The 22,256-nt window shown below is 43.0% G+C and overlaps 1 protein-coding gene across 1 annotated transcript in view; it reads left to right on the top strand.

Moving 5' to 3' along the window:
• Nucleotides 1-22,256, top strand: part of LOC148028899 (uncharacterized) — a 138,987-nt gene that overhangs the window by 21,086 nt on the left and 95,645 nt on the right. The window contains exons 2-6 of the mRNA XM_087688631.1: nucleotides 5,377-5,423; nucleotides 5,564-5,639; nucleotides 11,157-11,240; nucleotides 11,356-11,454; nucleotides 11,551-11,664. Coding sequence (XP_087544757.1) covers nucleotides 5,377-5,423; nucleotides 5,564-5,639; nucleotides 11,157-11,240; nucleotides 11,356-11,454; nucleotides 11,551-11,664 — 420 coding nt within the window. The remainder of the gene's footprint in view (nucleotides 1-5,376; nucleotides 5,424-5,563; nucleotides 5,640-11,156; nucleotides 11,241-11,355; nucleotides 11,455-11,550; nucleotides 11,665-22,256) is intronic.

The raw sequence follows: 22,256 nt of genomic DNA, 5'->3' as shown, positions 1-22,256 counted from the left end.
CTCCAGCAGCTAATGAACCGGGCTTAGGGACTTGTGATGCAGCAAGGAATTGTCTGCCAACGCAAGCAAGTCCATTGCGTGGAGAGGCGCATGATTTCAAGTGTGCGATCTCTGTGCCAGAGGCAAGGTCCCAGACAGTGACGCCTGCGTTGAGCGGGGACGAAACAATAAGGGCTTCGCCAAAAGAAGCCAGTTTGCCCCCATCCACCAACGGCCGCGAGGCTGCTGTATTTCTCTCTCTTCTCTATTCACTCTAGCCTTGCTGCTATCAGGCCGTCGAGCTTCTCTTGCCCTGTCAGGGCCTCCGCCATAGACCGAGAGCTTGCCTCTTGAACTGGGGCAGAGACCTGGGGATCAGAATTCCTTTAATATAAACTCTAAACTGATCTTCTTGAGTAGCAGCACTTTCTTCCTTGAGCTCCTTTGGTAGCACCTCCTTCCTTAAGCTTCTTCTCCTCGTACACACAATGGATGTTGGATGGTTTGAAAGATTGGGATTGGAATGAGCTTGTAAAAGGAGAAGAATGAAGGAGGGAAAATCCTAGAGCATGCACAGAAGAAGAGATTCCACCTACTAGCTTCCTAGCTCAGCCATGGCTCTGATACCATGTTGAGAAACACGGATCTAGAGCTAGTTGGCTATGGTGGACGCAAGTCAAACACACGATACATTATCAGAGTGAGAGATTGTAACTCAAATGAATTAGGTTCCAAGATAGATTAGCTTGGATTCATAAAGACAATTTTGAGTGACTCAAACTGAGTGTCATTACATTGAAATGAGTGTCAAGTACATGCCTTTATAGCTTTTTGGATAGTACCACTTTCCTCTCTGTGCTTATGGGATTCTAGATATCTCTTTCTAGAGCTTTTGGAGCATACAACTTTTGTCATCTCTCTTATACACAGTCTCTTCTAGGCATACATCATTTGATTTCTCAACACGAGGTGGGAAGGAAGGTGAGATAGATGCATGAAGTGCAACGGGATCGGAACCTGCAGACCAATCAACCAACCCTTCAGGAGTAGAGAAGGATGGCCGCTAAGGCTGTCCGGGTGCCACATGTCCAATAGTCACTGTGGGGGCTGGAGGAGAAGATGGGGCAGCAGTGGAAGGCATAGCCCCATTAGATTGTGAAGTCATAGCGGTCTGCTGAGGCTTTTTAGGTGGAAGACCTTGGGCCTTGGAGTGCCACTCCTCGTCCACATGGCCTGCTCTCTGGCAGTGTGTGCAAAACTGGTTTTTCTTAGGGAGTTGCTGCCAGATAGGTCTTGATTCTTTGGTTCCATCGGAGGAAGAGGAGTCACCCTTTGATTGGCTTGCCTTCGCATCTAGCGAGTTCTTGCCACTGGTGGTTTTCCCTCCCGAAGAAGAAGCAACCAACCCCCTCTACTCTGAATAAGGCTGTGATGAGGATTTCTTGTGGACTTGATCATGTAGCCTTGTGTAACGCAAGAATTGGCACTCAAACTCATAGAAGGTTGGCAATCGAGGTTGGGAGATGATGTGTTGAATGAAATTGAAGTATTTTGCGGGCAACTTATTCAAGAAGAATGTAACCTGATTGTCATCTAACTTTGAAGAACCAATAGTGGCAAACTCGGCAAGTAATCGCCTATAGTCAGCAAGCTTGACTTTCAAATCATCCCCTTCCTTAAGAGAGAACTCTTGAAGCTCAAATTTGAGATTGATGCGTCGAGTACGATCACGAGCCGCAGCGGTTGAGAAGGCGACTCCAACGCTTTGACGCGAGCGGGAAAGTGCTGCAACTGAGACTGAAACTCAGGAAGCAATTCCTGCATCACCTCAACATTGGCTGTAGCATTGCGGACTCTCCATTGACGGATGTAGTCAGGGTGAGCTAGTCGAGGGTCCGGCATAGGCTCTAGACCAATGACGAGATTCCAAAGACCCTAAGACTCAAGCACTTGTTACATGAAATTCGACCAAGTAGTGAAATTTGACCCGTTAAAATGTGTCTTATCCGTGAAGGCATTCTTGGCCGTTGCAACAGGAGTGGTAGTGCTCGGAGATGGATAGTGTGAAAAAGTGTAGTGGGGGTAGGATGGGGGAGTGGAGTACACTTGGGAATGGGCCCCAGAGTGCCCACCAAGCATGCGGGTAGTGTGCAAGGTGGATCCATAGGTAGGAATGGGCTGACTAGGCATGGGCATGGTAGCCACATGAGGAACCCGAGGAGGTGGGATGGGAACGCGGGGAGCAGAAGATGGGAATCCCTGCATCGGTGTAACCCAAGGAGAGTGTGAAGACGCACTATAAGCTGAGGATGGAAACCCCTGCGTATGAGTGGTCATGGGAGATGTGAAGTTGGGGATAGTGAGAGGAATGCCCATCACAGTCGACCCAGGAGTGATGGGTGTGCTCATTTGCTGAAAGGTGAGAGGCACTATGTTAAAGGGTGGCATTCCTCCTAACGAAGTACCATGGTGCAAAGAGGTAGAGAATGGGTTGGAGAAGGAAAAGGTGCTAGGAGCGGAGATGGTAGATCCAACCCCTAGGGTGTGTGATGTAGATGTGGAGTATAATCCAAGATTTTGGAAAGATAATGAGAGATGATCAAGGTGTGATATAGAAGAGAGCGGGATGGGAGGCAAGTGAGAGGTGTGTGTAATATGCTCAAATGAAACAGAAGCTGTAGATGTACCTGAATTTCGTTTGCTTCGTGAGCCCCCTCTATTGAAGTTTACATACGCAAAGCCATTCGGATCCTGTACCTCAAAAGAAGAAACAGGCGAGGGTTTTGATTCATGCAACACAAAAGAATTGTACAAACTTGACATTGGACCTGGTGGAGATGATGAAGATGGATCACCAGAAGTTCTGAATGCTGTATGTCTTCCATGATCAGAGAGGTGGCTAGTCTCACCAACTGGTCCGAAGGTGGTAGCAAAACTGGTAGGAGGGGTGTAAACATCACCGTACTTGTTGCGATAGTACTCCTCAAAGTCCTCCTCTGTCATGTTAGTGAAATCTGGTGAAGGTGGAGTGTCGTCCTCCTCACTGAGTCCATAATGCCATCTCAAGGCCTCCAATGATGGAGAAGCCTGATAAGACATCATAGGAATTGGAGAAGAAGGTGTCTAGGACATTGTGATTCGGTTACGAGTCGTATTGTGTGCCTTGCACAAAGACTAGCTCTCAACAATATCCGCAGGATACTCTTTACAAGAGCACCAGCTCTGATACCATGTTAAGAAGACTGCTAGGGTTTGCATTGAGGACACACAGAGTGTACAACCACGATAGAAACACAAAGACACAGACAGAGACATAGAGGGCAAAACTGAAACCCTAAACGCAAAACTCAAAACTCAAACACAAAAACTCAAACACAAATAGAAGAAGGGAGAGAGAGAACACAACTCTGAAGTGAATGAATGCTGTAAATGAATGTAAGAGTGTACAGTGTGCTCAAGGGCAGAGCAATGTCGGAGTGTAACGTCCACCGAAGACAGATCCCAAGTCTGTGACCACCAGTCGGAGTATAGGAGTGCTGAATAGTGAATGGCAACAGGCTGGTCACCAAAATGCAGGAGTCTGGAGGCTGGAAACTAGTAAACGCAGCAGTGTACCACCGATCGGGGGCTGGAAACTGTGCACAGCAGACTGAAACAGTGTTTGAGAGTGTCAGGGTCTGCAATGCTGAAAATGTAGGCTGGCTGACCCTGGAGATGATGGACAGCAGGCCGAACAGCAGTCTGGGATAGTTTGGAGCAGTCGCCAGCAGCTGAGAGCTGTTGCCTACAGCAATGGACAGGGCTGAAGATGATGTGGCTGCAATCGATGATGATTGGACAGTAGATGGAGGTGGGTTGTAGGCTGGAAACTGGGCGCCAACAGTAGCAGAGGGTGTGTGGGCTGGTGTAACCTGCAAACAAGGATGATGGCTGAATGGGGGCAGCTTGTCTATTTATTGGATTGTCATAGTCCAAATATATTGGTAAACTCCTTAAGGGATTTGGCTTCTAGGATTACAAGCCAGTTAGCACACCAATGGAGACTGGACTCAAGCTGTCTTTGCATGATGACAATGATTTGTTTGAGATTCATACATATGCTTTAGTAGTTGGATGTCTCATTTATTTATGCAACATAAGGCCAAATATTCAGTTTGCAGTTTTAGCCCCGAACATATATATGCATAGCCCATGCATGTCACATTGGCAAGTTATGAAACGTGTCTTTGGTTACTTGTAGGGTACTAGGATTTTTGGGTTGCTTTATGCCAAGGGGGGACCGTTGCAATTACATGCTTACAATAATTCAAATTGGATTGGTGATTTTGATTCATGTCATTCTATGAGTGGAAACTATTTCTTTCTTAGCTCATCTTGCATCTCTTGGCTTAGCAAGAAACACTCCACTGTTGCCACATTGTCTTGTGAAGTTGAATACAAGGCAACTTTCACTACCATAGTTGAATGTGTATGATTGAGACGCTTGTTGGCTGATCTTGATGTATCTGTCATCACGAAACCTACTTCTTTGTTTATTGACAGTCAGAGGGCCATTGTAGTGGCATGGAATGCAACGTTTCAAGCACACACGAAACACATAGAGATCCACTATCACTTTGTTATAGAAAGGCTACATACAGGATATATCAACCTTGTCTATTGTCCTATCACCGGCAATGTGGCTAACATCTTCACCAAAGCTCTTCCTCACGACAAATTTGAATCAATTTGCAATGCTTTAAATTTAATGGCCTTTGGTGTATGATCCTTGTATGTTGATCACTTTTCACTCCAGAGGGGTTTGTTGGGTTTAACTCATGCCTACGCTCACAGAGGAGTGTCAGTGGTCCGAAGTAGGACATTGGGGCACTTTTTACTCTCCTTACGAGAGATTTTTCCCCCCAGTTACATTATTTTCTATTTTATGTGTTTATGTTACATAGTTCGGTCACTTATAGTGTTTTACACCTTTTGGGTGTGAACACACATTAACAACCCTAAGGTCTAAGGGTTGTACTTTGTACTTCCTCTTACATACTTGGGAATTGCATTGTGTGTTGTACTATGTTCTCACTCTTACTCATTCTATTGTCAACTGTGTACTCTCAGCTGAGAGCTTCCATCTCCATTCTAACAAGGAAAACTCTTTGTTATTATTTGAAGAGAGCTAAACGAAGTGGTTTCTGACCTAGACATTTTGCAATCTGTGGAAAAGCCATGCAATGCAATAATGTGAAGATTTCATGTTGGCCTTTGTACTTAAAGTAGTGTGAAGATACTTGGATTAGTTTCTCTAGGCTGTGTTGAAGCTGTTTGTTGTTTTTGTGTGAATCATCTCAACATATATAGGACCTGAGATCTTTGTGAGCTGATCTAGTTTTTCAATTTATTTTGCAGCTTCAGTTGAAGATAATCACACAAGAAAAGGAAATTGCGAGATTGATGTAATTCAAGTGCTCTTGGTGTTTTCTGGGCATGTTGCTTCTTGTGTATAGAGACCATAATTTAACAGCACTAAAATGCTTCACAGATTATAAAAACTAAGCAGGGTTGTGACATATTGAACAAGTTCATTAAAATGCAGGCAAATGCTTCAAGTTCTTGCTGGAAATGAGGGGCAGAACATCAGGGAAGCAAAAATTTTGGAGCTATCAAAAAGGGCAAGATTCTTATTCTTTTAAATTGGCACTTTCATATGTAAAAACATGCATGCATGCATGTATGTATATGCAGGTAGATGAGTGAGTGGATGAATAGATGGAAGGTGGTTTGTGTAAACATTGTTCATGTAATTATGCACACAAGTGCATATGCATACATGTGGTTTATGTACATTCATAACTGAAAAGAAGCCTACAAGTACATAACACATGTGAATAGAATGAGAGTGCACTTTTTTTATTGAGGAAAAAGCATGTATGTATGCACAAGAAATAACGATAAGGATTAACAAAAATGCATGCATGCACACATATATATAATGTGTGCACATGCACATATGTACATATATTAACACACAACACAAACATATCATTAAATATGCAAATCTAACACTCCTTAAAACATGATAGCATTAAACTATGTTTTGTACATACATACAGAAAGGCAAATCTACATATGTAACATGGCTAACATGGTTATAGTTTTATGTTAACTTCTTGTTTTCCACATTGCGTATGCTCAGTAACAATGTTTTAGCATGTGTTTACTAAAAGTAATTTTCAAGATCATTGAATATGATGGAGTCAAAAAACTCTGCTGCTTTTGTGTCCATTACCTTTTTGTTAACCAACATGCTTCCAGCATGCATTAGGAGTACCGGCCTTTTTGGAGGTTACTTATGAAGCTAGTTTGTATGTACACTGGCTGCCTTGTAGAGTGGCCAGCTGCATTGCTTTCTAAAGAGTACTAAACGTATCCTTAGATATACAAGTTTAACACTTCTTATGATAGGCTACTACAATGGATGTTAGACTTAGGCTAGAGGATGTGGATCGGTCAGAGTTCACAAGATGTGCTTGAAAAAGGATTAGAGTTGTGGCTCAATGTAATAGAGCTTGGTACTTGGATCCTGATCCTTAAACTTGTATGCTAGATGGATGGAGACATTGGGCATACAAGAGGAGGCAGCTACAGAGACCTCAATGGGACCCTGAGGAGTGGGTACAGAGAGATCCATTTGCAGAGATGCTTTGTGCCTTACTTTGGTTATAGGCTGGGGAGGGGGGTACAGATGAGCAGGATTAGAGTAGTGCTACCTGTAGCTGAGCATTGGAGTACCTAGGGTATATCACAGCCTTTACTTGTAGACTTCTGGAGGGGATAGGAGGATAGCTTTAGACCAAGAAATATTTCACTTTTTTTTGGGTTACTAACACACGAGAGTTTAGTAATTGGTACATGGCTTGGCTATGGTAGAGAACCTGTCCTGCGCTAGATGTGGGGAGTATGAGGAGACTTAGAGGCACTACATACGGGATTGCCCAAGGGCTCAAACGATTTGGAGGAGAGCCCTTAGGATGGTGTTTTATGGCAATGCAGATTCTATGATTGCTACGTGGGGGATGATTGCTTGGGTCACAAATAGAGGCCTAGCTTGTCGATACGAGGATGTACAAGAGTGTCATGCCTATCTGGTCTTGGGGCAGCTCGTGAGTAAGATTATCATGCCAAATTTTTGACAGACAATGTGGACTCAGGGGCATTGTGATAGATGGGAGTTCATAGGGAGCATTATTTCTTGGTACAAATGGACAGCTAGATGTGGCAGGCTATTGAGCTTTTGCATATATCTACTATAGAGACTCTCTCTAGGATTTGGATAGAGATTGTGCATACTCTCTGAGGGAGATGGGGGACAATATATGGCAGTTCAGAGATTATGAGGAGGAGGAGAAATTCTTTTCTCAGGAGATGGGATTTTGGCACTTTTCTTCTTCAGATCCAGATGGTTCAGCATTATAGACCTCCCAATTGGCTATTCATTCAAGCATTGTAATAGACTTCCCCTTGTTAGATATATATTTTTTTGATGTGGAAGCCCCTTACAGGACTGCTTCGTACTTTGCACTTTTCCTTGGGATACTTTGTCCTGAGGAGTGTTAATAGAATATCAAAAAATTATGTTTTATACATCATACATACTCACAAAGACAAATCTACATGTTTTTCCCTAGATCTTGATTCTTATGTGTTCAGTAGATTTATTTCAACTTGATTTTTATTAATGGACAATAAGAAAGGTTTTTAAAACCATTGAGTGCAAAGGGTCGAAAACTTTGCTGTGTTGAGTCTTGTCCTTTTCCTACTCAGCATGTCTCTGGCCAACACTAGCAGCATTGGCCCCTTGGTAGCAGTTTTCCCCACCTTCACTTATCAATGTTTGCACATACACTAGCTGCTCTTGAGAGTGGCCAGACACGTTTCTGTTTCTATCTTATGTAGTACCTGGCTTCTAGAGTGGCCAACCAAGTATGGGGGAGGACCAGCTTCTATGCAATTTTTGGATAGTTATTTATTGATTACAGAGTGAATTTTGTTGTGTGGAAAAAAAAGGACTGGTAGAAAACATTCCTCTATATTGCAAGGTATTATTTTGTCTATGGAGGCATGATGGATAGCTCTACTATTTCAATTTAGGCTCTAATCTTCACAATACTTCTTTCAGTGGCGTCATGATGTGATAGAATCCACCCAAGTTGGTATCGCATGTGTTAGACAATGCCACTAGGCAGGATGAAACTAGCTCCTAAGAGGTAGCATGTGGAAATTGCAAAGTTTTTTAATAATCCAAGAGCCTCCAGCATGTACAGAGTCTAGAGATTGCCTTGTGCTCTTAGGAAAGAAAATGGGGTCATTTGCATTGGCTTGAGGAATGAATGTATAATCCTTTGCTAAATTTATGTTTTATTTTGGTAGGTGGAACATCTACACTTAAAGTTCAGCATCTTATTGTTTGAAATCTAGAACTTACACATGTTGTTCTTAGTGTGGATGGGAGGCTACTGTTTTGACACTATGTGATAGCTATTGTATCTTGTAATGTTGCATGCTAATGGATTCCGTTTGTGCTATTTGTGTTACTCCTTTCAAGCTACCTCAGAATTAGTGTAAAAGTGAGTCTCAAATTACAGACTAATTTCTCTCAGCTCTTGTACATCCCCAAACTTTGATAGAACTTAACTAAAATATGAGACTCTAGAATTTTTTGTAGGACAAATAGCTTAGAAAATTCTATAAAAGAGGATGGTTGGCTGGACCACTACACTCTTCTTCAGCACCCCTGAGCCCCCTGCTACCAGAGATGGGGGCTGTTGTTGAGCCCTCTGCTCCTTGAGCATCCATTGTATCACATCTAGCACACTAGGTTTGTTCATTGAGTCATTTTCAGCACTCATGCTCTTTTTCTACATTTGCATTAACCTGAGGTCATTTGTTTGTCGTGTTCATACACTTTGTGTTTCTTTGCAAACCCTAGTGTGTCTTGTGAATGCCATGCTTGGACCTTGAGTTCTATTGTGATATTACTTTGATTACAAACCCAGAAGGGAGTCATACACTGGTCGGTTGTGACTAGTCTGGCAGCTGTGCAGTATGGTTGTGTACTGGATATATTGCTGTCCATACCCTCTGCATGTGTGGTTAAGTTGTATAGAGTGTGTGGGGACTTTTGGGGGAATGTACACCTGTTGTCCTCGGATTCACCATCATCAATAATGGTTGTTGAGGGTTATGTTGTTTGCAGCATATACTGGGCCATTTCAGCTTTTCAGTTCAGTTTTGAGTTGTGAATTCAGCAATGGACATACCTTGTCTTGTGGCACACCATTTAGAAAACCACTATTCACATCCGTTTTTAATATCGGCCAACCATGATGAGCTGCAAGAGCTAACAATGTCCAAATAGAAACACATGTACAGTGAATGTAAATTCCTCCTTGTAATCATTGGTGGCTTGTTGGACATGCTAGCTGGTATTGGAACCTCTCCAAAGTACCATTGGAGTGAAACTTTACCTTGAAGGTCCACTCTACACCAAACATTTGTCATTGTAAGGTCTCTCCACCAAGATCTATGTGCCATGTTCGATATTGGAGTCAAGGTCCTTCTCCATAGCTTGTATCCACTTAAGCATTGATAGGGCCTTGTGTGTGCAATCTCATGCAATCCAATCAAGATGCCTTTCTAGACACATGCAATTCAGGTGGCTTGTCTTATTGTTGAGGAGGATGGCTACCTCTAGTGAGAGGACTTTGATTGGATTGCATGCATTGGATACTCGAGATAGAGGATCACAATAGTAGTGAGCGCACTTCGAGAGGAAGTGGCACATTGATCTAGATCCAGCCACCTGTCACATAGATGGATGGAGATATTGGGCTTTTCAGGGAAGGCCTCTTTAGAGATCACAATGGGATCCAAGTGAGAGGGTGTGGAGAGATCCCTTCCTTCATAGACCATGTGATGTGGCCTTCTTTGGCTACACTACTAGGATAGGGAGGAGGATACATATGGGTAGTATCAGAGCATAGTTAGCAGCCTTCCCACTGAGGGAATCATGGATGAAATCTTTTATGACTTTTGGAGGAGGCTATATGACAGCTTTAGGCCTAGGAAGATATCTCTCTTCCTATGCCTTGTAGGTCATAGGAGCTTAGCGGCTGGCACATGGCTTGAATACAATGGGGACCCAGTTGCATGCACAAGATATGGTGAGCTAGAGGAGGCATTGAGATACTGTCTATGGGACTAACATAGAGCTTAGGAGGTATGGAGGAGAGCCCTTAGGATGATATTCCATGGCATAGGAGAGACCATGGTGACAGCCTGGGGGGTTGTAGCTCGGGTCATAGATAGAGGCCTAGCATGTGGCCATGAGGATGTTCAGGGGAGCTTTTCTTTTCTTGAGTAGGATCCCCACTCCAGATGATTTGCAAGTCTAGTGGACCCAGGGACTGACAAATGGGAAATGATTACTAGTATCATAGCTTGGTACATTTGGACCGCAAGATTCAGTCATATCATTGACCTTTGGGATGTATCCATACTGGAGACTCTATTGAGGATTTGGATAGAGATCATCCACACTCTATGTTGGAGATGGGAGAGGATGGAGGGCAGCTTTGAGAGGACGAGGAAGAGAAGAGAGGCATTCTTGTGGACATGGGATTTGGGCACTTTCTTCCATAATGTGCCTCGGATGATTTGGCATTACAGCCCATGGGATTGGTTGTTCATACAACCATGGTGTTTGTGATGTACTTAGTTACTCTTCACAGAGTTTCTTGTACTTTGTATTCTGCCTTAGGTTTTTCTCCAAGGTGTTATTACTAGAATTTTCTTTTGTTGGAAAAAAAAGGTACCTTCATTTTTTGGGGATTCCTTGTACAGTTTAGCAGTGTAGACAGCATACATGCCTCTGTACTCCGCTCCGTCCCTTGAGAGCAAGCAGTCTTACAGATGTTCACTCCCTTTTTTTGAAAGGAGAGAAAATTCTATTAACAGCGAACATCAGCAAATTATCGCAACATAATATACAAAGCACACGATATCTAATGCAGACATATGATGGGGTGCAAATGCTACACAAGCTTGTGTGAACTCTTAGAGCTGCCAAATCATTAATTGTCTGTCCTATAATGAATGCCTCTAACTTGCGAAGTTTGATTTTGTGACAGAACCGTGATCTAAACTTATCTTTAGAAAGAGAGCGAAGATGCTCCATGAAATGGAAATACCAAATGAACTTGTTGAAAGAGGAGGTAAAAGAAGACGTTTTTGTTGTGCATGGTTTGATGTGCAGTTGAGATCTTTCAGAATTCAATAACCAAACTTGAGGTTTCCTAAATTCCTGGTTGTTTTTGTATTTGATCACAGTTACTACAGAGACACCAAAATGAAAGTGAGGTTGCAGCTGAGAAGGAGGCAGAAAAAGAAGCTAAAGAAATTCAGGAGTGGAAAGAAAAATATAACCAGGTAAAATTGCTTAAGGCTAAAATTGGGTATCAGCTAAAAATTGGCGAATTTTAAGAAAAATTCAGAATGCCTTACACAGAAACTTTCAGTTTGCAGACAAGTGCAAAACTCCTGGAGCTTCAGGCAGCTCGGTCAATGCTTAGCGCAGAGGTGACTAAGATGCAACATGCATTACAACGAGAGGTTGGGGAGCATATACCGATATCAAAGGTTTGTCATTGGAGTTGAGCTTACATGTACTCTATCTTTAGTGATATCTTATTTGATGGACCTGTACATTTCTGGGGATTAGGAGGCTGCATGATCTAATCTTTAAGGGTCAGGGTTCAACTCCAAGCTGGCCGTAGAAAGCCAAAGGATTCCTAATTTTAGATTCTGATAGTTAAATGGGACTGGTTCTATGGTCTAGGATTCCCTTTACCAGACCTGATGACGTGTTTGTTGGATGGATGGGGTTTCTGGGCCTATTAGATGAGACTACTTCAGAGATTACAGTGGAATCCAAGGGAGTGAGTGTGTAGAGACCACTTTCAAGAAAGACTCAGAGGTGGCCCCTTCTTTGGATATACCACCAGAGTAGGGACGAGGATTCAGATGAGCAGGATCAGAATGATACGAATTGCTTCTCAGTATTGGACCAGACACAACATCTTGCTAGTGTTCTTGGTAGGCTTTTGGAGGAGACTACAGGGCAGCTACAGACCTAGGAAGGTTTCTCTCTTCCTATGATTGTGTGCTCATAGGATTGTTGAGAAACATGGATCTTGAACACAATTTAGCTATGGAGGCTTGAACTCATAAGCAAGAGACATGAAGACTGATGACTAGACACAGACTTTCACTCAAGTGAATTAGGTTCCAAGATAGATTAGCTTGGACTCATAAACACAATCTTGAGTGGATAGAGTTACAGACTCTTAAGTACAAAGTACAATAGTATTAAAAAAAAAAAGTGAACCAAGTACATGCTTTTATAGCTTTCCAGCTTCTCCAGTCTCTTCACTGTGCATATGGGATTCGGGACATCTCTTCCTGGAGCATACATCATTTGTTATTTCTCAACAAGGATTCTTGAAAACAGACAAGAGGGGAGAGAGGTGAAGCACTCAAGAGCACACACACACAAAAGCAATGGAGACTTAAGCACACAGAGAGATAGGATTGAAATCTTCTTTTTTTTCTTTCTTCTTCCACAAAAGAACTAAGTCTACAACATGATAAAAGACTGATATGAAAGTATCACAACATATATACATGTGGTCATTAAGTGTAAACTCACTAGGAAAGAAGAGGTGGCATAATATATGTGCCATAACCAAGGAAGGACTACGTGGGTGTAGTCCACTTGTAGAATTACCAGCGTATCCTCATGTTGGTCACCTAAGATGCTAGTGAATAATATCATGCCATATTACCAAGGCACGTAGTGAATGCCACCTCATGTAGATCTTGACATCTCAATTCTCCAAGCATAGTCCTAAAGCGTACAAAGCTTCTTAGCTTCCAAGGCCTAGGTGAAAATGTCAGCAACTTGTTTCTCTGTAGTGCTGATTTAAACCAAGTCAATATCACCTGTCAGATGCCGCTCTCGAATAAAATGGTAATGGACCTCTATGTGTTTGGTTTGTGCATGATACACTAGATTTCTAGCCAATTGAATGCTACTAAGGTTATCTTAGTACCTTGTTATCCACCTCCATACCTAGATCACCAAGTAGCCTGCGTAACCAAGCTACCTCACATGTTGCAATTACCTTTGTACTCTGCCTCTATACTAGATAAGGCAACTCTTGGTTGTTTCTTGATGCTCCAAGTAATAGCAATACTCCCAAAGGAAAACATAAAACCATTGGTAGATCTCCTGTTTGAAATACTACCGGCCCAATCTGCCTTTGTGTAACCATGCAAGTCTAATTGTACATGTGCATGTTAGAATAAGGCATAGTCCAATGTGGACTTGACATAGCGCAATATGTGCTGCACTGCATCCAAATGTGGCTTCTATGGAAGTTGCACATAGTTGTCTCCGTACGATGTACGGTATTGTTCATATTGTATGATCTGTACAGTATAGTACGGTACCGTATGTATTTGTATGTTATTTTGGGCCCTTTTTGGCCACCTCACCTGTGCGTCTCAAGTCTCGCGTTCCCTACGGCTCTTCCTTTAGTCGCGCGGGTTTTGCCTCCCTGTGTGGCACTTTTTTTTGGGGGGGGGGGGGTGGGAAGCCTTGGATATGTCATCCCACTCCCTTTTCCAACCATGCACTCTCCCCCTAGCCCTCTTTGGATTCCATCCAGTTGGCAACCTTCTCTTTGACAGTTGACCCCTCTTTGACTGTTTCAACTTTGACCCTTCTTTCATCTACAAAAGATGCTCCTCTCCATTCTTCCACACCAATTCAGTAAGCATTTACCATTCTCATCTTCCTCTCTTGGATCTTGAATGGACTTGTGATTTGTCATTCTCATCTCCCATCCCCTCTTTCCCACACCCTATCAAAGCATTTGCCATTCTCAAATCTTATCTCCCATCCCCTCTATCCTGCACCCCATCAAAGCATTTGCCATTTTCATCTCCCATCCCCTCTCTCTCACTCTTGCTCTTTCAACTTTACCCCAACCCTCAGGCCTTTCAAGTCTCCCTCCCTTTCAACTTTCAAGACTCAAGTTTCAAGAGTCGGAACTCAAGCATTTCACTCTCCCTTCCTCTCTCTCTCTCACTCTCCCTCGGGTCTCTTTATATGTCATCGGCACCATGACTCGTGAGAAGCACGAGGCCTTCAATTTGCACGCGATCCATGTGGAGAGGGACACAAAGAAGTCCAACTCCCACCATTGGATATGCAAGTATTGCAGGAAACGCTATACAAGTAGCACAACTCGGCTTCTCCAACATCTTTCCAAGACGGGGGGACAAGTTGCTCCACGCAAGGAGATTCCTCAAAACATTGCGGAGGAGATTCTCACCAAGATGAGAGGGGGATCCATAAGAGGAGGAGGAAGTGGCTTATCGGCACAACTCCTATGCCTACTAACAAGGAAGCATCGAATGTGGGCGTATCTTCAACCGATGCGGGAGAGGCATCTACCATTGGTGGTGGGAGCTCCACATCTATATTTGGCTTTGGTAAAAGACAAAGAGTGGAGGCTCATGCGGTGTTAGAGAGACAATTCTCTCTCTCTCAAGCTCTCGGTTATGTGCGTAGTTTGGTTGCCTTTCTTAGAGAAAGGCAAAGACTTGCGGACATTGAAATTGCACGCACGGTGATTGAGTGCAATCTTGCATTCAATGTCCTAAAGTAAGAGCAATGGAAGAAGATGGTAAAATCCATTGCCAATGTGGGTCCATGTGAAGGATGGATTGGTGTCACATACAACTACATGAGGATGAAAAGATTGATGAAGAGAAGGAGATGATTGATAGAGCCCTTGATCCTATTCGGGCCGCATGGATAAAATATGGTTGCTCCATTCTTACCAACGGATGGAGTGATCGTAAGAAATAGGGCATCATCAACATACTCGTCTCATGTCCACTTGGCACTTACTTTTTGCAGGCCATAGATACCGGCAAGAGGGGGAGGAAAATGATGGGCACATTCATCTACCACCACATTTGACAAGCTATCATTGAGGTATGCATTGCCTTTTAAATTTGTTTCACTTTCTTTCATTATAATAATTGATTTATGTATAACTATCTATCTCTCTATTCTAATTTCTCTCTAATATCTATCTCGATTCCCTCTTTCCCCTTGTCCCCAAGGCTCTCAATCCCTATCTCTATTTATTATTGAATCTTGAAAGTTGAAACTTGAAAGGCTCAACTCTCTCTTTCTCTCTCTAACCTCCAAGTATTGTTAGTATACTTACTTGTAATTTATAAATTGTGGTTGTAGGTGGGCCCCTCAAATGTGGTGCAAGTTGTTACCAATAATGCATTGAATTGCCAGCACATGGGTTGTTTGCTTGAGGCCGAGTTTCCCACGATTGTGTGGCCTCCATGTGCAAGTTATTGTTTGGACTTGCTCATGGAGGACATTGGGAAGCTCAAGTGGGTGAAGAGCATGGTCCGCAAAGCTACATCAATTGTTACCTTCTTCATGGTAAAGGTAAATGTGATTGCGATGTATCGTGAGCATAGCACACTAGAGTTGAAGAAGCCTTCTTTAACTTGCTTTGCTTACATATGGTTATTGTTGGAGCGTCTTTATGAGGTGCGGTCCGCCTTGTGCCAGATAGTGGTGTCCACTTTATGGAATGAGTGGGATGAGCATGAGACAGAGGAGGACAAAGCCATGTAACACTTGTGCCTTAATGAGCAGTTTTGGCAAAAAGTCCGTGTCGTTGTCATTTTCGTGACACCCTTTTATAGGGTGTTACGTATGAGTGATTACGAGGGGTCCACCATGGGCCTTCTCGTTCACTTCTTTAGAGCGGCATTGGTGGAGGCATGTGCTTATACAATGATTGTTGGGTATTTTACTCAAGCTTCACTTACGCCTACGCTCACATAGGAGTGTCAGTGATCAGTAGGACACTGGGTCACTTTTTACTCTCGGTAGGAGAGGTTTTTTCCCCCTAGAATTATGGTATTATTTTGTATGTGCTTATGACACATACTTATGGGCACTTATCGTATTTGGATGTGAACACCCTCTACAACCCTAAGGTTTAAGGGTTGTACCTTGTACTTTCAGTTTACACTCTTTCGTCTATTGCATTGGGTGTCGTGCTTCACTCTCATAATGTCTACCGTTTTCTGTGCTGAGCTTTGATCCTGCCTTCCTCCTTCACATTTGGTATCAGAGCAGCATTCGCTCTGTTTAGCTGAGGTTCCATTCAGCTCAGCTACGCTCAGCTTGTGAGAGCTTTCCGCTCAGTCCTGTTCTGCCCCATCAGCTGTCTCACTAACAGCGCCTCAGTGGAAGACCACAAAAGCTCTCTGCAACAGCTCGACTTGCTCCTTGGAGCCGTCTAGCCAGACGCCTATTGCCCCGTCAATCCAGACTGCACATGCTCTGCCCGTTAGTAGTCACCTTGCTTGGACTGGTGCCCGCCTGGACCAGTGTCCTTGTGTTGCGCTCGCCTGGACCACCGCCCACCTCGCTTTGCCCACCTGGACTAGTGCCTTTGTGTTGTGCTCGCCTGGACCAGTGCCCACTCGCTTGGACTTTGCCACCTGCCGCCTGGATCTCAGGCGCTTGCCTCTTCCTTCCCTCTTGACGCCTCTTGTTTGCTCGTCGTCTGTGCCTCTGCCCTACACCGTTTCGACCTTGCTTGTCCACTTGCCCAATGTTCGCCATTGTCCCAGCTCAGTCCGTCTAAAGCGCTGCTAGTACCCGCCTGACATCTGCCTAACGAAGTTGCGCCAGTCAACACGTGATTTCTGTGGTAAACGTTTTTAAATTTTTTTTAATTCCAACATAAATTTCTGGAAGCAGGGGTTCCTACGCAGTAGGCACAACATTCAGAAACGTGTCTGAGATAGATTGGATGTAAATTTTTTGGTAAATTTATCAAAAATTTTGGGGTTTTTATGTTTTCTGAGGACATTGGCATACGCATTGCAGTTATAGTCACAGAAAGACTGTTTTGAACAAATTTGAGGCAAGAATTTTTGGGGATTTTGCTGGTACAGTATTGCTAAATACTAATTGCACCTTGGATTGTGTGCATTACAGAGAGTTTTGACAAAGTGCACCTTTGTACACTAATTGTAGAAAGTTATTTCTTGCAATTTTCAGATTTCCAGTTTGGTCTCGCTTCAACATTGCTCTTTTGCCTCTTTTGGTAATTGATTATCATGGCAAATCAGGGAGGAGATGTCTTCACCTATGTATCCAAGGAGGACAGATTGGATGGAAATAACTATTCACTTTGGTCCTTCATGACGAAGAATGTACTTGTGGCAAAAAATCTTTGGGATTATGTCAGTGGAGAAGAAGCTAGACTTGGAGTTGTGGCTCCAACTACTCCTCCTCCAGGAGGACGTGCACAACGGGCACCTGAGCTTGCTCCACTTCAGTCACTTCCCCAAAGAACAGCAGCTCAAAAAGCATGGGATACACGGGATGCACAGGCTTTGTCGCTGATTGCATTGGTAGTTCAACAGTCAATCATCCCCCACAGTCGTTCAATAGCTTCTTCACGGGAAGCTTGGCTAACTTTGGAGCAGATGTTTGCAGGCAAAAATGAGACTCGTATCTCTTTCTTAAAGAAAGAGCTAGAGACATTGAAAATGGATGAAGGTGATTCTATTCAGGATCACTTGAACAGAATTCAGGACTTGCGAGAGCAACTCATGAATATTGATGAGTACTATTTGGATGCATAGATGATATCTACCACTTTGAACTCATTATCTCCTTTGTACTTGGCTTTTCATACGGGCTTAAACCTCACCATGAGAACTGCCACGCAACCAATCACTTTTCTTCAGTTAGTCAGTTTGCTTCTAGAGGAGGAGCAAACAGGAAGAAATAGTGGTGTGGATGTCATAGCCTCTGAGCAGACTTTTATGGCTAGACAGAAGGGCAAAGGCAGCCAAGTGAAGAATGCTCCGCCAAGTTATGGGACTTCTGGCACATCACATACAAAAAAAAAACAAGGGGACATGCAAGCCAAAAAGGGTAAATGCCATTATTGCAAGAAGCTAGGCCACTATATCACTGAGTGTAGAAAGCACATTGCCAAGGAGAAGAAGAAGGAATCATGAATGTTTGTTTTTGATGCTCCTACTGCTACCGAGTCTGTGTCTTTTGTTGCAGACAGGGACTATTGTTTTTACACATGCAGTTATGACAGTTCTTGGGCTCATTGAGCATTTAGCTCTACTAAGGATGCAGACACTTGGTTTTTTGATAGTGGTGTTTCTAGGCATATTACATATCGCAAAGATTTATTTGCTTCTGTTAGTGCTGCTCCAGTTGGCAAGTTTATACAGCATAGCAGCTAGAAACGTCAGAAACGTTTAGAAACGAAATGTCAGAAACGCGTTTCGTAAGTTTCTTTCAAGAGGGGGTAAAATAAGAAACGCGGGTTTTTTTATATGGGGATTTTTAATAGTTTTGACAGGGGAAAGAGGTTCTAAACCTCTATGAAACTCTCTCTTAAACAAAGAATGGCTAATTGAGCTTGAGTGATAATAGAGTCAATTGAGAATAATACATTATACGTTACATATTCATGATCCATTATTGACTTGTCACTTATGCCAAAGTTAGTCTTTGGACAAGCTATACTATGGTTTAGAACTCAAACATTATGATTCATATATATCACATAAAGAAAATTGAAATTAATATGTAAATAGCCTATCTATAATATTGATTGAGTCAAGTTGCAACATCATGATTCTCATTTCAAAACAAACTGATAAAATGTCAAAATCAAGAATGAATCGTAATATATCATAAATAACTCATAAATGAGACTAAAGTCATATAATATTCAAATCTCAAGATAGGAATTGGCAAAGTCCAATAACTAAACAAAATCACAAAAAAATTAGTTTCTCATCCAAATTCTTGAGCCCTCACGAGTCATTACACATCATCATCATCATGTTTAACATTGCCCATTAGTTTTTGTCAGAAAAACCATGTTTTGGATTCCAACTCACCAAAAAAATAAAAAAAGTTAAAAACACCCACGTTTTTTACTCTTAGAAACGTTTCATAAGTTTCAAATTCAAAGAAATGTATTTCTTAGTTGCTATGCTGTACTGTGTCAACAATGCATCATACCTTGTTCGAGGTATTGGGGAGATTATGCTCACAGCCATTGATGGCTCTATTCTCCGCCTACAGGATGCTTTGTTCGTGCTAGACATAAAGAAGAATCTGCTCTCTATTTCTTTCTTGGCACGTTGTGAATTGCAAGTCACATTTGATGATGACAGATGCATGGTGAGAGACAAAGAACACATGACTTTGGTCTTGACAGGCACTTTATGTCATGGGTTATATGAATTGGATGCTCTTTCAGTTGATCACTGAGTGTATTTGATATCCACTCTTACTCACTCATGCTATGATACAGGTAGAGTTATGGCATGCTAGGATAGGGCATGTAAACTTTGGCAGCTTGATGCTCTTACAGCGTACACAGATGCTAGATGGATTACGTCTATTGGAGAGACCTCCAGAGCACTTGTGTGAAGGATGTATTTTGGGAAAAATGCATCGTTTTTCATTTCCCCGTAATGTTGCTTTTAGAGCAACAGCCAGGTTGCAGTTAGTGCATTTAGATGTATGTGGGTCTATGCAGACAAAGTCATTGGGAGGATATTACTATTTTGTGACTTTTATTGATGACTTTACTCGATTTTGCTGGGTCTACTCTTTGGTCAAAAAGTTAGAAGTGTATGATGCATTCTTGGCTTTTATTGTACTTCTTGAAAACCAGTCTGGTTGTAAAATTAAGACTTTCTGTTCGGACCGAGGGGGGGAATACATGTTCTCTATGTTGAACTCTTTTTTGAAGCAGGACATTGTCCATCAGTATACTACTGCTTATACTCCATAGCAGAATGGGGTTGCAGAGAGGAAGAATTGGTCACTCATGGAGATGGCCAGATGTATGGTGAAGGCAAAGAGTTTTCCTCACAGTTTTTGGATGGAAGCCATCATGTGTGTTTGCCATGTTTTGAACAGATGCCCCACCAAAGCTTTGAAGAAAGTTACACCTTTTGAAGCCTGGAATAGCCGGAAACCTTCTATTGGACACTTTCGTACCTTTGGGTGCTTTGCATATGCACATATTTCAAAGGTACTCAGAAAAAAGTTGGATGACAAGATTGTTAAATGCATTTTTGTGGGTTATAGTAGTGAAAGCAAAGGCTATAGACTCTATGATCTTGTTTCTAAAAAGGTGTTTGTCAGTAGGGATGTACTATTTGATGAAAAATCAGAATTGTCCTTGGTTGGTTTAGACACATATTAGGCTGCCTGTGATGTATTTGAAGGGCTGTTGCCCATTACATTTGGTGATTCAACTGGAGTTTCAGCAAGTGAACTCAATGTTCAGCCAGCTGCTCCTTTGGAAAATGCAGAAAATCAGCCATTGGCTAATCTGAATATTCAGCAAAGTGTTGAAACTGAAATTCAGCAAGATCTTATGCACAGTCAGCAGGCAAGACAAATGCCTAGATGGTATTTACAGACAATGAATGATAGTCATCTGGATGCACCCATGGTTGGTCGTACTAGAAGGCAAGCTCGTATGTATGATACTGCACATACCATGGAGTTTGTTATGGCAGCAAGCACCCTTGATGATGAGGAGCTTGAATGTTTTGAGGATGCGCAACAGAGTGTGCATTGGATGGCAGCAATGCAAGCTGAATTGGATTCTATCACTAAGAATCAAACACGGGATTTGGTGTCTTTGCCATTTGGGAAGAAAGCCATTGGAACAAAATGGATCTATAAGCTGAAACGGAATGCAGATGGATCCATTGACAAATACAAGGCAAGGCTTGTAGCTAAAGGCTATGCACAAAAGAAAGGCATTGACTATGAGGAGACATTTGCTCCCACTTCCCGCATGACAACCATCAGGTCTATGGTTGCTTTGGTTGCTCATTATGGATGGATTGTGCATTAGTTGGATATTAAAACTACATTTTTACATGGGGAAATTCATGAGGAAGTATATGTACAGCAGCCCATTGGTTTTGTAGTTGAGGGCTTGGAACACTTGGTTTGCAAGCTGAAAAAAGCTTTATATGGGTTGAAACAAGCTCCTAGAGCTTGGTATGCAAAGATAGATGCTTTTTTGCTTTGCCAAGGGTTCATAAATAGCTCATCTGAGTCTACCCTTAACATATGTAAAGAGGGGGGAACCATGTTGATCATTTGTCTTTATGTTGGTGATCTCTGCGGACAACTAGCTTGCCCAAGAGCACCATACTTTGATATTCTGGGTCTATGATCCCAAGCCCTCCCTCAGATCGATGTTGTATGATGGTCACCCATGCCACCTTGGCCTTGGAGTCCCTGGAGCCATCAAACCCAGACCAAAGGAAATTCCGCACTAGACGGCGAAGTTGCCCTACGCACGATGAGGAGAAGCACCAACACGAGGCGATGTACCAGGCCATCGGTAGGAGAACCTAGTTAACCACCAGGGCTTGACCGGCTAGTGAGAGGCTCCAGTAGGTTAGTTTCCTCCGAATATAATCTAGGATAGGAAGAAACTCCTGGGCAGGAGTGATGTCAAGTCCCACCTGGAACCCTAGGTATCGGACGGTCTGCCCACTGCTCACCCATCTAAATCCCAAGTGGACGCCCCACTCCGTACTGGAGTCCCGGTCTGTGAGGAAACCAACCGGCTTTTGCCAGTTGATTTTCGCACCTGCTGCAATGCAGAACACATCAAGAGCCAGCCTCATTTTCTCCAGCATCACCTCATCGTCCTCTATGTAGAGGCCTGTGTCGCCTGCGTACTCCGAGTCTAAGAACTCAGTCTCCTCTCTCACTGGAAGTCAGAGGCCGCGTTGTCCGCTCACACGTGACCTGAGGAAGTGAGACATCGCCTCTGCGAAGAGTAGGAACAAGTATGGGGCCAGGGGACAGCCCTGTCGGACCGATCTCTCGAGCCGAAACTCCTCCCCTCGCCTTTCGCATATGAGAATCCTGCTGGTGGCTGATCTGTACAGGCCGGAGACCCCGCGAATCCAAGTGTGGGGCAATCCCAACTTTACCATGGTGCCCTCTAGGAAATCCCTGTCCACCCTGTCATAAGCTTTCTCGAAATCCAAGAGTAGTACTGCCAGTCTCTGCCCACTATGCTGAG

The sequence above is a fragment of the Lygodium microphyllum genome, chromosome 11 (genome assembly GCF_053477565.2).
Source record: "Lygodium microphyllum isolate KBCC chromosome 11, Lygodium_microphyllum_v1.1.10, whole genome shotgun sequence".
NCBI lineage: Eukaryota > Viridiplantae > Streptophyta > Polypodiopsida > Schizaeales > Lygodiaceae > Lygodium > Lygodium microphyllum.
Note: the sequence above shows the minus strand (reverse complement) of the source record. Positions and strands in the feature narration are given on the sequence as shown.